This window comes from Glycine max, chromosome 10, assembly GCF_000004515.6.
Source record: "Glycine max cultivar Williams 82 chromosome 10, Glycine_max_v4.0, whole genome shotgun sequence".
Lineage (NCBI taxonomy): Eukaryota > Viridiplantae > Streptophyta > Magnoliopsida > Fabales > Fabaceae > Glycine > Glycine max.
In genome coordinates, this window is record NC_038246.2 from 45,530,994 (window position 1) to 45,543,959 (window position 12,966).

A 12,966-nucleotide genomic window follows, 5' to 3' on the forward strand; every position below is an offset into this window, starting at 1 on the left:
GGAAGTCAATTTTCAGGTGTATATATAATATACTATATGCATGTGCAACAATGCATATGAAAAACGCGTTTCCATGATCGCGGCTCTGGCTATATTTTTATTGAAGCACTTGCACTTGGTAGAAAAGGCAAAGGTGGAAAAATAAAGGTTTAAAGAAGCAAAGGCCAAAGGAACAATAATTGTATAGTATGTTCACGATGACCATGAGAATGTGGATTGGCTTTTTGGTTTCTTTTCTGCGACTCAATTCATCTAGCTTTGTTTTTCAAGGAAGTTTCAAGTGCATAGGGGAATATGAGAGAGTGAGCAAGTTTCCACTGAAAGGCAAGGGTTCAGTTGTTGGACGTCCAAAGAGAGAATCAGTTGTAAGCTTTTCACAATCAAATTAATAATAATCTGCTTTTAATTGTAGAAAATCATCAAATGGGATTGCACTAGCAAGGATCTTATTATAAGTCAATATTTATTTATGGTAATGCACTTAATCTCAATCCCAACCCATAAAATTGCAAGTGGTTAAACTTGGTAAGATGATTTAAGTTTTATTTTACACAATAATCAATGAGTGATTGAACAATTGGCCTCACCTAATCAAAAGGATGAAGAAATTGTGATAATTTTAGAACATCATCATATTAATTCTGGTACTCCTCATTATGCTATTGTCCACGTGGCAAGCATCAAATTCATATGGTAATCTTCTCCACGGGGTTAGTCCAAATTAAGTAACCAACCATGTTTTCAATAATAATAATAATAATAAAAACCAATTGCCTTCAAGGATTTTCCTAACAAAAAAATTTATACACCTGGAACGAGACCCTGTCTCACCCCAAGGTTATCCTACATTAGTCTTTATTACGGTTAACTAGTTTATTCCTTTTATTTCATTTTATTTGTTTAAAATATTTGATTATATCAATTTTATGATAAAATAATATTATTTAATTTCAATATTTTTATTCTGTAAATGATTAAACTCACTACATAGTTATAACCAAACTATACATTTATTAGTGTATTTTCTTCTTGAGTGTACTATTGAAGAAAAAATAATTCTCTGTCAATATTTTAACGTGATAAATAATCTCTGACAAAAATAATAAATGAAAAAAAATCATAAAAGTCAGAGCCCATGTTTCAGGCACCTGCACACACCACGTGGCTTGAAGGAAACAAGTTTCACACTGTTGACTGTGGAATGCTTTTCCAGTGAATTAGGTCATTACTCAATACTTAAACTAAATAGAATCCGTATGATGATTAATAAGTCTGATCAAATACTAGTTAATTAAAAAGATAATGATTGATAGTTATGAGTAGCATTTGTTTTGCAGGGGCAAGATATGCCACCTATGTTAAATGTAGAAACAGGTACCTGGTGGTGGGTCCCATTTAGAATTGTGAGTGAGGACGTGATGTGCATTAAGGCTTCATTCACAAGACATTTCTGAAATAATAAGATAGTGTGTATGAGTTGTAACAAGTATGGAGAAGCCTTCTGTTTTCGTCGGTAGAAAGGCAAACTTGTTATCATCATCGTGTAAGAGTAGAAGAAAGAACGAATTTTTTTATAACTAAAACCAGCCTAAAAATTGAAATATTTATTATATGTGTGAAAGACTTTTATTAAAAAGACAAATCTCACTTTAATTATTAATAATTTTTTTTTTCTGAAATTTAGTATTTTTTTATTTTCATTCCTACAAATTTTTTATAGTCCTTATAAAATATGATTATTTTATTTTTCATCGATAAACTTTTTTATTATTTAAAATATTTTTTTATGATTTAAAATGATATCTAAAATACTTTAAGAATAAAAAATAAAATAAATATATATTGCGAGGAATAAAAAAAATTACAGAAACAAAAATAAAAAATGATTAAATTGAAAAAATAAAAAATATATTTAACCCATAATTCTATGTAGCCAACTAAATTAGCTTCACTCTCAGCTGGGAATATGGTCGTGCACTGGAAAAAAAAAATGAGTGTGCAGTGCTTTATGTGATTTTTTGCTGATCCATGTCTTATAGTTTTCGGCTGCGCAATGCAACACAAGTTGGGCCGAGGTACTGGGTCTTTTTATTATTATGTTTGTTCTAGGATCTTTGGACAAAGAAAAAAAAATGACCACCGAGTAACTAATGAAGCCAATGTCATAAATGCCAAAGCACATTATAAACAAAACGGTTTAATTAATATTTAGCATTATGATTTATGAATATGAAATAGCCACTAAGTGAGCCGTGTTGAGTCTTCTCTGTTTCTTGATCTTTCTTTGCCCAAATGCTCTTAATTCACATTTAGCCATTAATATTTAGATACATAACTTTGGTCTTTTACACTGACTCTTCTCTTGCCTAGCTAGCTCTATATAATATACAAGGCCAATCTGCATATATAAAGCCTATCCATAAGAAATGTGTTCCACTCAAAAGAGTCATTGCTGTGACAATTCTTCTTCTTGCTGTGATCATGGCTTCACCATCATCATCCAATACGAGCCTTGTTGCACGGTTGAAGCTAGATGTTGAGTCAGAAAAATGTTGGTGAGGTCGTAATGTTCTTCCTCAACGGTGAGACGTACTTGGGCCCAAGTTGCTGCCAGGCCATAAAGATTTCGGGCCATGATTGTTGGCCCAACATGCTTGCCTCAGTGGGTTTCACCTCTGAAGAGGGTGATATTCTTCAGGGCTATTGTGACACTGAACAGGAACAACTCCATTCTCCTCCATCTCCCACGTCACCAACCACTGTTGTTCATGGTTTTGATGATGCAACGACCAAAGTCCTGCCTCCTTAATTAATGAATAGAGCTAGTCTTGTGCCTTGGTTTGGACTTTGGTCAATAAAAGATATGTACATGAAAAAAGAACTGGGATACTTCAATTCTCTGCTTTGTTAATAAAGATATAGTTTTGATCTGAAAATCTGTCTTTATGCTCTGTGAGTATTTCAAAAGTTTTAGTGTTCACTATTTCACATTGAATAAATGAGAAGTAACAAAAAAGACAGAAGAGAAGTACTTGTATTAAAAATGATTTTATTTTTTAATTAAATAAAAAACCATGATGTAGTATTTTTTTTTTATGAGATTCGTCTAGACTTGGTCAGACACTTATAATTTGATTGGATCTATTGGTGTTATTTTCTTGGTCAAATATTATCCATGATATACAACGTGATTCTCTCAAGTCTCAACTAATTTTACTTTTATTTCTTTCTACAAGTCTCCTCTACATTATTAAAAATCCATGACAGTGTTATCACTCTCCAGTCTGCACACACTACATTCATGTATAAACATTGCTTGATGTTGATGGAAAAGGCTTAGAAGTTAAATATAAGAATAAAGTACATGGTCCCTAATTTTTTTTAATTTTCGAGCACGATTTTTATCTTCTTTTTTTTTGTTTAAAAATATGACATGCTATTGTTTGTTAAAAAGATCAATAATCATTTTGTATGATATAATAATCACAACAGAATTACAGAAGTGTATATATTTCGTTTATTATTATTGAAACTGATATTCTATTTAGATAGTTGTTATCTAATCTAATTAGCAAAACACAATATTTAATTACAATTATAATTGTTTTATTTAAAAAGAAAAATTCATCAAAACAATAACAAATAGAAAATTTTCAATTTTTTTAACTTAAATAATTTGTCGCCACACCTTTCCCCAAGTTCTTTTAACAGTTTCACATTTCACAGTTTTGAAAACTACTTGCATAAAGAACCAAGCAAGCTGCCCCAACATATATAATATAAATAGGTCCAATGGAATTTTTATCTGTCATATACTTTAGAAACTGGGATGACATCAGAGCTCCCCCACCATATGGGTGTGATGTTTGATGCAGTGGTCATGTTATTGTTAGTGACCCCATATTGTACCAACAATATGAAAAGCAATGGGGAATTAGAGAGTGGAAAAGAGAAAAGTAAATGAAGCAATCGATTGCTTTCTTAACCCAAGGAACAAAAAGTGCCAACCATTCCAAAGTAGAATGTAAGAGCATCTTAATACATGGTATAATCATCACTCTTAAAGCTACTTTAGATCCAATCCACAGTCCATGTTGCTACCTCATTGGGTTACCCTCCCTACCCCATCCCCCTCTCTTTTTTCTCTACATAATTTGCGCTCCAACTCTCCCTCTCTTTTTCTCTTCATCCTTATAATAGCAGTAAAGCCATGGTGTGCAATGCAATATGAAGTCCAAATGACCCAATCATCACCTGCACCACAACCACAATAGAATCCAACTCCCAATCAGTAACGCGTCAATCCCCACTACTTGTGTCAAATAAACACATTTATGACACGTGTGCATGTTTCTGGCTAATGAATCACATTTAGGTACACACATAGATACATCAATTAAAAGACAACATAACACTTAGGATATGTGCATGTTTCTACTTTCTAGCTAATAAACCACATTTAGGTACGCCCACAGATACAAACTTTAGCTACACTAACATCAATTAGAAGACAACATAACATTTATGATTTATATGCACCTTTGTAGCTAATAAGCCACATTTAGGTACACACATAGACACACACGTAGGTGCACTGGCATAAATTAAAAGATAACATAACATTTATGATTCATGTGCATGTTTCTTTCTAGCAAATAAATCACATTAAGGCATTTTAGCACCAAAACACACACATACACCAAAATATACACACACATTTAGGTGCACTAACACCAATTAATAGATAACCAAGGCTAAAAAAAAGTCTGTCACCACAATTTTAGCCACTGCCAGATTTTTTTGAATCATTGCAACCACATTATAACCGTAAGCGTGTCTACATTAGCATTTTTGTCCGCAATTTCCTGCAATATTAAAGATTGCAAGTTTACAACAAAATTGTAACTGCCACCACAATTTAAAGCCTCAGATAACATATGGTCAAAGTTTTAAATTGCGGTCGAAGTTGTAGTTTCGCTGTGTTTCATGATATTGCAAAAAATTGTAGATAAATGTAGTGTATCCACAATTATGGTCAAGTTGCAGTTGTAGACACTCTAAAAACCGTGACATTGCGGTCGGGACTTAAAACCTTGCACATGTTCTACAATTTCTTGTTTGGGTAATCTGAGGAAAAGTGCATAACAGCATAACAAAAACAGAAACACCACATTAAATGAGTGCATGCTTTTGGAGAGAGAGAGAGAGAGAGAGTAAAGGGTATGGTAAAAATGGGAACCTGTCCTTGATGGCCAGAGGTGATGGGTAAGGGGCGTATGGTAGCAGAGTCAACTTCACCAGTAGGTAGAGGAACTGCAGGGTTGCTGTTAATGAAGGGCATGCCACCACCTTTATCCGGCACTAACGGAATTGTCACCGGCGAACTTGCTTGTGCTTGTGCTTGTGGTGCAGGACCAGGTGAAGAAGCTTCTTGTCCTGGATGAAAAGGCCATGGAAACGAAGGAGAAGATGGTACCTCTCCACCAGAAGAAGGAGCCGGAGAAACTTCTGGAGCCATTGCTGAAGAAGTTACCTCTATGGCTAGCTTTTGAGAATCTTGGCACGCTTTCAGTGACCCATTATGGAAGGTGAAGTAGAAGAAACCAGGCCGAGATGGATGCCACTGAAAGACATTAACTTTGTTAAGAAAAATTGGAAATTTTCACACTGCTGAAGATAAAGACACTGAAAAACATTAACTTTGTTAAGAAAGTTAGGAATTTTAACACTGCTGAAGATAAAGGATGAGGCTTTAAGGGACTTACCGTGTAGGGGTTGGTGAGAAGAGTGGCTTGAGTGATGTTGCAGAGCTTGAAGGCTTTCTCGTTCTTGAAAATGTAGAGGTTGTAGTGTTGCTTGTGCTTGAAAACTGAAAACAGAGGAGAGGCAGAGTAATGTTAGATGCTAGCTAGCGTTACCTATTTTGTTAAGCATTGTCTATGGAGATCCCAAATCTGGGAATTAGTACTTACTGATGGAGTCACCGATGGAAACAGTGGGGTTCTTCCACTCTGAAGATCCGTCTACTAGAATTGTGGCTGAATATGAAAACTTGAAGAGTGAAGGTAGAAGGAAGAGAAAGAGAATGGGGAAGTGCATTGTGATGAATGTGGTTTTGTTTTTTTGAAGGGAAATTGCAGAGAGAAGGGTGAAGAATTAGAGGAGGGTTTGTAGGCTTTGTGTTGTATTTATGTCTGGCCTTGCTCTCTGGGCAATTATGGAATAGCAAAAAGAAAAAAAGGATTTTGAAAACTGTGTTTGTTTGTTTGGTGTGGGCAAGAGAAAGAGAGAGAGAGTGTGTGTGGGGAAGGAGACTGTCAAATTGTCAGGTGAGTTTGGCTTTTTGATAAGAAAGAGTTTGAATGGGTGCCAGACATGGGTGTTGGGGATGGTGTGCTGATATTATTATTTTACACAGCAAAAGGTGGTGTGATTTTGTTTCTGAAAAATCTATCCTCAAAATTGTGACAAAAGAGGTTGAAAAAAATGGGCAGTGGCACAATCACAAGGGAAAATTTTTGGGGCACGAAGTATGATGATGGGGATTATAATTCTAAAATGATTAGTGCTGTGATTATATATCCCTGCCGTCAATATACTGAATGCTGATTTCATTTTTCAATTCAAAAAAACCTTTCTTCTTGGGTGGTGACAGATACAAATTTATCTTTCTATTATTTTGAATGAAGTCTTGCTTCCTACTTTGTACAATGCAATGTTGCTCACACTTTAATGCAAGCGGCAATAAATTTTTCAAGCTATCCTATTATTTTCCCCTGCTTGATAGGTAACAAAATTTTATTTAATGTGACTACTAATAGTTTTTTATTTCTTGGATTAGGGTACTTCATTTTTATTTTTTTTGTGGATGTTTAACTTCTTTGTATTACATTAAGCTTTCAATAAGAGATATGATGTATGGTCAGTTCATATAATTCTTCTCTTACGTTTTTTCTTATATTCATAATACTTACTTTTTGTCCATACGTGTGATATCATCTCAATAAAAAAAATTAACGAGTAACGACTAAACGAAATCCTGCATGCCAAAATTAGTTGGAGAATCAAATGCCAATATACGATATTAAATTTATGCAAAGAATACATAGCTCTCGTAAAGCAATATAATATGCGTTCCATTCTCTCTATCTTCGTTCATCTTACGCTAAACACTTTATCATTAATTTTATTTCTCCTTTTTTTTTGTGAGAAGACTTAAATCATGAACCTTTTGAGTAAATTTTTGGACAGCACATTTGATTCATCAAGATTTGGATTTATTTTTCTTTTGATAAATGATCTTCAGTCCATAAGATTTTAATCAAATAATGGAGTTACAATACTATTTAAGCTGCAGCTATTAACGAAGCTGGCATAAAGTTGAAAATTGGATAATAATATAAGCATTTCTTTGTTTCCGTATCTTGCTAATCTTAAAGACAACCTTGGTATGATTTCAAATATAGCATAATAACAGGATTTTGCTTCAAATCTAATCACACCGGTAGTAGGTAGTTTAAACAAGAACAATGTTTTGTGGATATTCCAGTGCCCATATACACCACGAGAGAGAGAAAAAATGAAAAGTAATAACAAATAATACTGTATGAAAAATTAAAAAAATGGAGAATATCAAATAGTTGTTTATAATATTCTTTGAACTAATAGAAGGATGATCAGAAAAAAAAAACGATCAATCTGAACTCAAGCCATGTAAAGTCGATTTTGAAAGAAATGGGCGGATTCGAACAACTCAACAGGTATTCAGGTTGGGAAAACAATTTGGGATGGGTTACAAAGGTTGGGTGTGCATTTGTATTTTTTTTTTTTCACCGGTTGAAATCTAACCTGACCGGGTTAAATGTTGGAATGGTCGGTTTGATTCAAATTGAACTTTTTGGACTTGAAATCGATCGAACCCGATCTTTGCTCGGCAAAAATATCAAATGGGGTTTCTTTTACAAATTATTTACTTAGATAAGTCTGTTTTGAAGTTATTTACCTCGTGGGTCTCTTTTTATACTACAATGCGCCTATCCGAGGGGCGTGTTCCACATAAAGCTGACACGTTGCATGGTGGGACGGGGAGTCAAAGCGGCGCTGACAGGAATTGGACGTGCCAAAGGCAAGGCGCCACGTGTCGCACTGGGCCTGCAGGCGCTACGGGTCGCGCCCTGCGTGCAGGCGCGTTGACCCACGCCCTTGCCCGAGGCGTCTTGGTTCGCATCATGGCCCTAGACACGTCCAAGCGCCCTTAAAAACGCGGTCCCCCCCCCCCCCCCAAATCTCTTCTCTAAGCGTAAACTACAATTATTTATGTGTGCAAATGGAAGGAAGGAGGAGGAGGGATTTTACAGGGAAGCGCATGGAAGGAAATGCCTGACCGGCGCGTCTGGTCGCGCCTGGCAAACCAACGTGTCTGGTCGTGCCTGCAACAGCACCACTTCCTAAAATGCCAGCGTCAGCGGCACGTCCCACAACCCCTGTCACCTAGTCACGTCATGCCATGCGTCGCGATTACAATGAACGCGCCCAACAGAGAAACGCTTTGTAGTAAAAAAATAAACCTATAAAATAAATAATTTCATAACAGACCCATTTAGATAAATAATTTGTAAAAGAAACCCCAATTGATATTTTTGCCTTCTTTGCCTAGTCCAACTTTGAACAACATTCAGCCACATGATTCATTAATTTTCCTTTTAACTGATAGGTGTCCCTCATTTAACAGTCTATCCTTTTACCGTTAAAGCTCTGAACTACAGTGTCCTAAACATTTAACATAAGATTAATTTTTAAATTGACACTTGGTGACTAGTGTTATTGCTGTAGAATGTACAACCCTACGGAGGTAGGGACAGTCAAAATATAAGGCTCGATGTCTTTCCCTAAGGTAGCAGCTTTGCCCTCATTTGTTAGTCTCAGCATGCGGTCCAACTTACAGATAACGAAACCACAAGGATTGCAACGACAAAGAGGAAGCATCATATTTATTGTCTTTAGTCTATTTAATTATTTTCTCCTCCTTTGCCCCTCACTTCTCAAGAATTCTCCCAATTTATAAAATCATTATTAACTTCGATTTTCTAGAAGAGGCCTATGGATAAAACAAAAAAATAAAATAATAACAATATGATAGTAAGACTGAAACAGCGACGCATCTCCAGACATCAGTAAATTATCTTTCACATGCACAGCAGTTTAGACGCATTGACAAGATCGCTTTAGCAATTTCTATATACTTTTATCTCCAAATAAATATAGGTCTAAGCCATGACTACATTATATACTAGTCTACAAATTCCCTTTGCTCTCTACTATTACACATTGACATTCTGCGCACGGGAGATACCAGGATGTTTAATTTGTATCTAAACTTACATGGTCCAACTCCATACTTCCGCTTTTTACCTCCTAAGAATAAGCAAATGTTGTTTCTTCAGTAATAAGAAATTTTCCTTATTACTCAGGTTCCAATTCCATCAATCTCTTCACATTTTTAACCATGATTGCCCTCGAGACTAACCATTAGGCTGAGAACTATGATTTTTAAGAGATGATGATTAATTTGCTCATTTCCCACCACTGATGTGGTTAATATTCAATTCCTGTCCTGCACCCCTAGCAATTTTGATCTACCATTGCAAGGAGCGAGCCCTACGGAGTATACATGGTGGCTTTTGCTTCTGCGCAATAGGGAGTACTTTTTCCATTAGCTGCCAAAATAACACCCAGGTCAGTCGTAATCAAATTATTGTCTATAGCTAACATCTATTCTATAAACCACACTTTATTATAGTGAATAGTGATAGGCTGGTAGCTCAAAATCCAATGCTAACAAGCTTCATGAAACAAAACAACTAGGTCAAATACCATACTTGGCAAACTAGTTTTTTTGCATCTCTCTTAAATCATTCAGAATTAGCACTGGGTTAATTTACCTTCAAGAATCAATAATACATCCGTGCATTCATGATTAATTGATAATTACCAGTCATGTTGCGATAGGCAAAAAATCTAGAAGAAATATTTACCGATAACAATTCTGTCAGTAGCAACTAGCAAGTAACCAGTACCCTTCAGCTAGAGTATCAACCGGGAAAGAATTTCTTCAAAGAATATGCAAATTATCATCGTAAATATTTTTACTAAATGGTCCAATGGAAACTAAGTTTTAAGAACAAATCAGTACCTGCTTGTACCTCTTCTTTTTCCTCTCAGCCTGCACAAAAAAAATATGTTCAGTAGGTCATCAACGGGTAAAATCCATAATAAACTCTAAAGCTAGAAGGGCAGCAAGAAATACGATAAACAAAAGTAGAACTTGTATTACAGGCTACACTCAAACCACTTACATCCCCTGTTTTGGGAACATTCAGTAAAAAATGTGGGTTTTTTGCAACCCAAAATGGTCGAAGAAACATTCCAAATGCAAGCATGCTAGCAATGAAAACAAGCACAGTAGCATGTGTTGAGACAATAGAAATCGGAAATGACAGATTTAGAGACTGAATTCTGAGACAAACAAAAGTTTTCTTGCTTGGTAGTGTGAAGACTCAATACTATGGCTTGAATCTTATATATAGACCCAATTCTATCAATCAAAATGGCAAATCAACTAAGTCTAAATTCACTCCCCCCACTGGAAAAAAATACAAGCAATTTCAATAATGAGCAATGGGCAGGGCAACAATTCTGTTTATAAACACCAGTGAAGTTAGCACACTAATTATAATAGTCAGTTTGCAATTATAGTAGTGATAGTAGTAGTAAGATTAAGGATTTTCTGGAAAAAAATCAGTGTTAAATCATACATAAAAGGTAACCACAATCATTACTCAAAAAATATGACAAAAGGAATCATCTGATGTATCCTCCCCTATGTAGTACCAACACACGTTCTAAAATGCGAGACCATGTAAAAGTTGCCACGTTCAAAATAAAAGCATAATCAGAATTTTCTTCATTACTATTATCAAACATGCCACAATAAGACACTTGTCTAAAATGTAAATGGGGGGGAGGGATATTAGAATTGGATCCAAAATATTAAAAGAAATTAAGAGCAGAACCACTCAGACAAACCCGATACCCATGGTTTCAGAAACATTTACTTTTACTCCAACCAGATGCTGATAAACAAGACAGGTTACACTAGAGCAAGGATAGTTATGATTGGATGAGAAACTGAGAATGATAGTGTAAAGTGTAAACTCATTTATGAAGAGAGCAATAGAAAGAGGACTTGCAAACTAGTAAAGCCATCAATGCAATCCCAAATATTAATGGATCGCATCAAGCAGCAGAGTAATGAAACCATGTCAGGGAACGAAGCCAGGCCAAAAAAACCCAATCAATGACCAGAAAAATAAAACGAAAAGTCAGCACCGGAAGGGTTTCAACTTTGAAGTTCGACACAGAGCAAAACTTATTGTCTCCTGCGATGATTACAAAAAAATAAACAAGCAGCATGGCCATGACTTATGAAAGTATTATCCTCTGGACAAAAATAAAAAAACACATTAGAAACACCTTTTCCTTCAAGAGCTTGTCATTTTCCTCCTCTAGTTTCACCGCCAAAGACTCCAATTCCACTTGGTAAGCCTGAAACAGCGAAATTCACATCATAATCAACACACAAAAAAAAGTCAAATACACCAACACAAACACACAAATCATAATGAGATTAGTGTGTATATAAGTATATAATATACCTGTTTGCGTTCCCTAGACCTAGCAGCAGATTCTCTGTTTTTGATCATCCTCCTCTGCCTCTGTTGCGCGGCCTTATCCAACTGCTCCAAAACGGGACGCGATCTTTTACCCCTTCCGCATTCGATGACCTCGACGCCGTTTCCGAACCCTATGACGGAGCCTTCGGAGGGGTCGTGAAACGGCGTCGTGGGAAGGTGGTCGAAGGAGAAGAGGGTGCCGCTGCCGAGCCTCTCGGTGAGGGGCATTGGCATCTTGACGTCGTCGTTGTGGTAGTCGGGGTCGTGGTCATGGGCATGGTCATGGTCATGGTCAGCGTCGTCCACGGCGTCGGCCTTGGCGAGGAAGTCCTCGAGAGTCATCATCTCGTTGTCGTCGTCGTCGTCGTCGTCGAGGGCCTCCTCCTTGCACTCGCGGCGGTCGCCGGTCACGATCTCCTGCCACACGTCATCGACGGTTTTAGGGGCTGCGGCGGCGGGGATGGGGATGAAGTTGGTGGTGGTGAATTGCGGGGCGGGAGAAGGGGAAGTTTCTGATTTTCGTGAATTGGAAGACGCCATCATCTTCCCTAGGGTTTTGGGATTTGGAAGACTTTAGACTTTAGAGAGTGGAAGCTGCAGAGTGGAGACCCCCAATGCCTTGTCGCCGGCTGTTTTTCCTTTTTTCTTTTCTTTTAGAATTTTTATTGGATTTAATTCAAATATATTCTGATCTATTGTAATACTAACACATATTCATATTTATAACCAAGTAAAAGACTGACATGCCATTATTTCAGTTAGAGGTTTCATGTTCAACTATTACATTTATAGTTATGTTAAATAAATAGAGGGAAAATTTTATGTTTAAAGTGATTATATTTTGACTTGGAACATGATTGTATTTTGTAAATAATACGTGTGATTTTAAAAAAAATTATATTTGTGATAATTTTTTAGCACAATTTTTAATATAATTTTTTATATTACTATAAAATTCATATATGATTTATTAAATAATTTAAATTTCACACTTTATTTTTTTAGATGAACGGAATAAGAATTTTACACTTTATCTGTAAGTTTTATACTAATTTCCCTAATAGACGCTCACACACAAGTATTGAAAATTATATTAGTTGATTATTAATTTTGTTAGTGAAAAGGATATTAAAATTATAGATTTTTTAAAATAGAAGAAAAAAATATCTTTATTTTAAAAAATATACACAAACTTGATCTGATCAGAAATAAAACATTTTGATTAAATTGGATA

General features: G+C 35.7%; 2 protein-coding genes across 3 annotated transcripts; both read right to left on the reverse strand.

Moving 5' to 3' along the window:
• Positions 1-3,953: 3,953 nt before the first annotated feature.
• LOC100808387 (uncharacterized) lies at positions 3,954-6,359 on the reverse strand. Its single transcript, XM_003536373.5, has 4 exons — positions 5,973-6,359; positions 5,766-5,869; positions 5,240-5,623; positions 3,954-4,254 (listed from the first exon to the last, which is right to left on the reverse strand). Exons 1-4 carry the CDS (start codon positions 6,097-6,099, stop codon positions 4,192-4,194), a joined length of 678 nt encoding a protein of 225 aa, XP_003536421.1. The 5' UTR covers positions 6,100-6,359; the 3' UTR covers positions 3,954-4,191.
• A 2,864-nt stretch (positions 6,360-9,223) lies between these two features.
• LOC100808917 (G-box-binding factor 4) lies at positions 9,224-12,441 on the reverse strand. Of its 2 annotated transcripts, XR_416523.4 has the most exons (5): positions 11,715-12,441; positions 11,533-11,604; positions 10,193-10,222; positions 10,035-10,109; positions 9,651-9,716 (listed from the first exon to the last, which is right to left on the reverse strand). XR_416523.4 is itself a non-coding variant. In XM_003536374.5 (4 exons), exons 1-4 carry the CDS (start codon positions 12,273-12,275, stop codon positions 9,636-9,638), a joined length of 744 nt encoding a protein of 247 aa, XP_003536422.1. In that variant the 5' UTR covers positions 12,276-12,439; the 3' UTR covers positions 9,224-9,635. The 2 variants fall into 2 exon arrangements, 1 of the variants encoding a protein (XP_003536422.1); XM_003536374.5 differs by lacking the exon at positions 10,035-10,109 and having other exon boundaries at positions 9,224-9,716; positions 11,715-12,439.
• Positions 12,442-12,966: the final 525 nt, after the last annotated feature.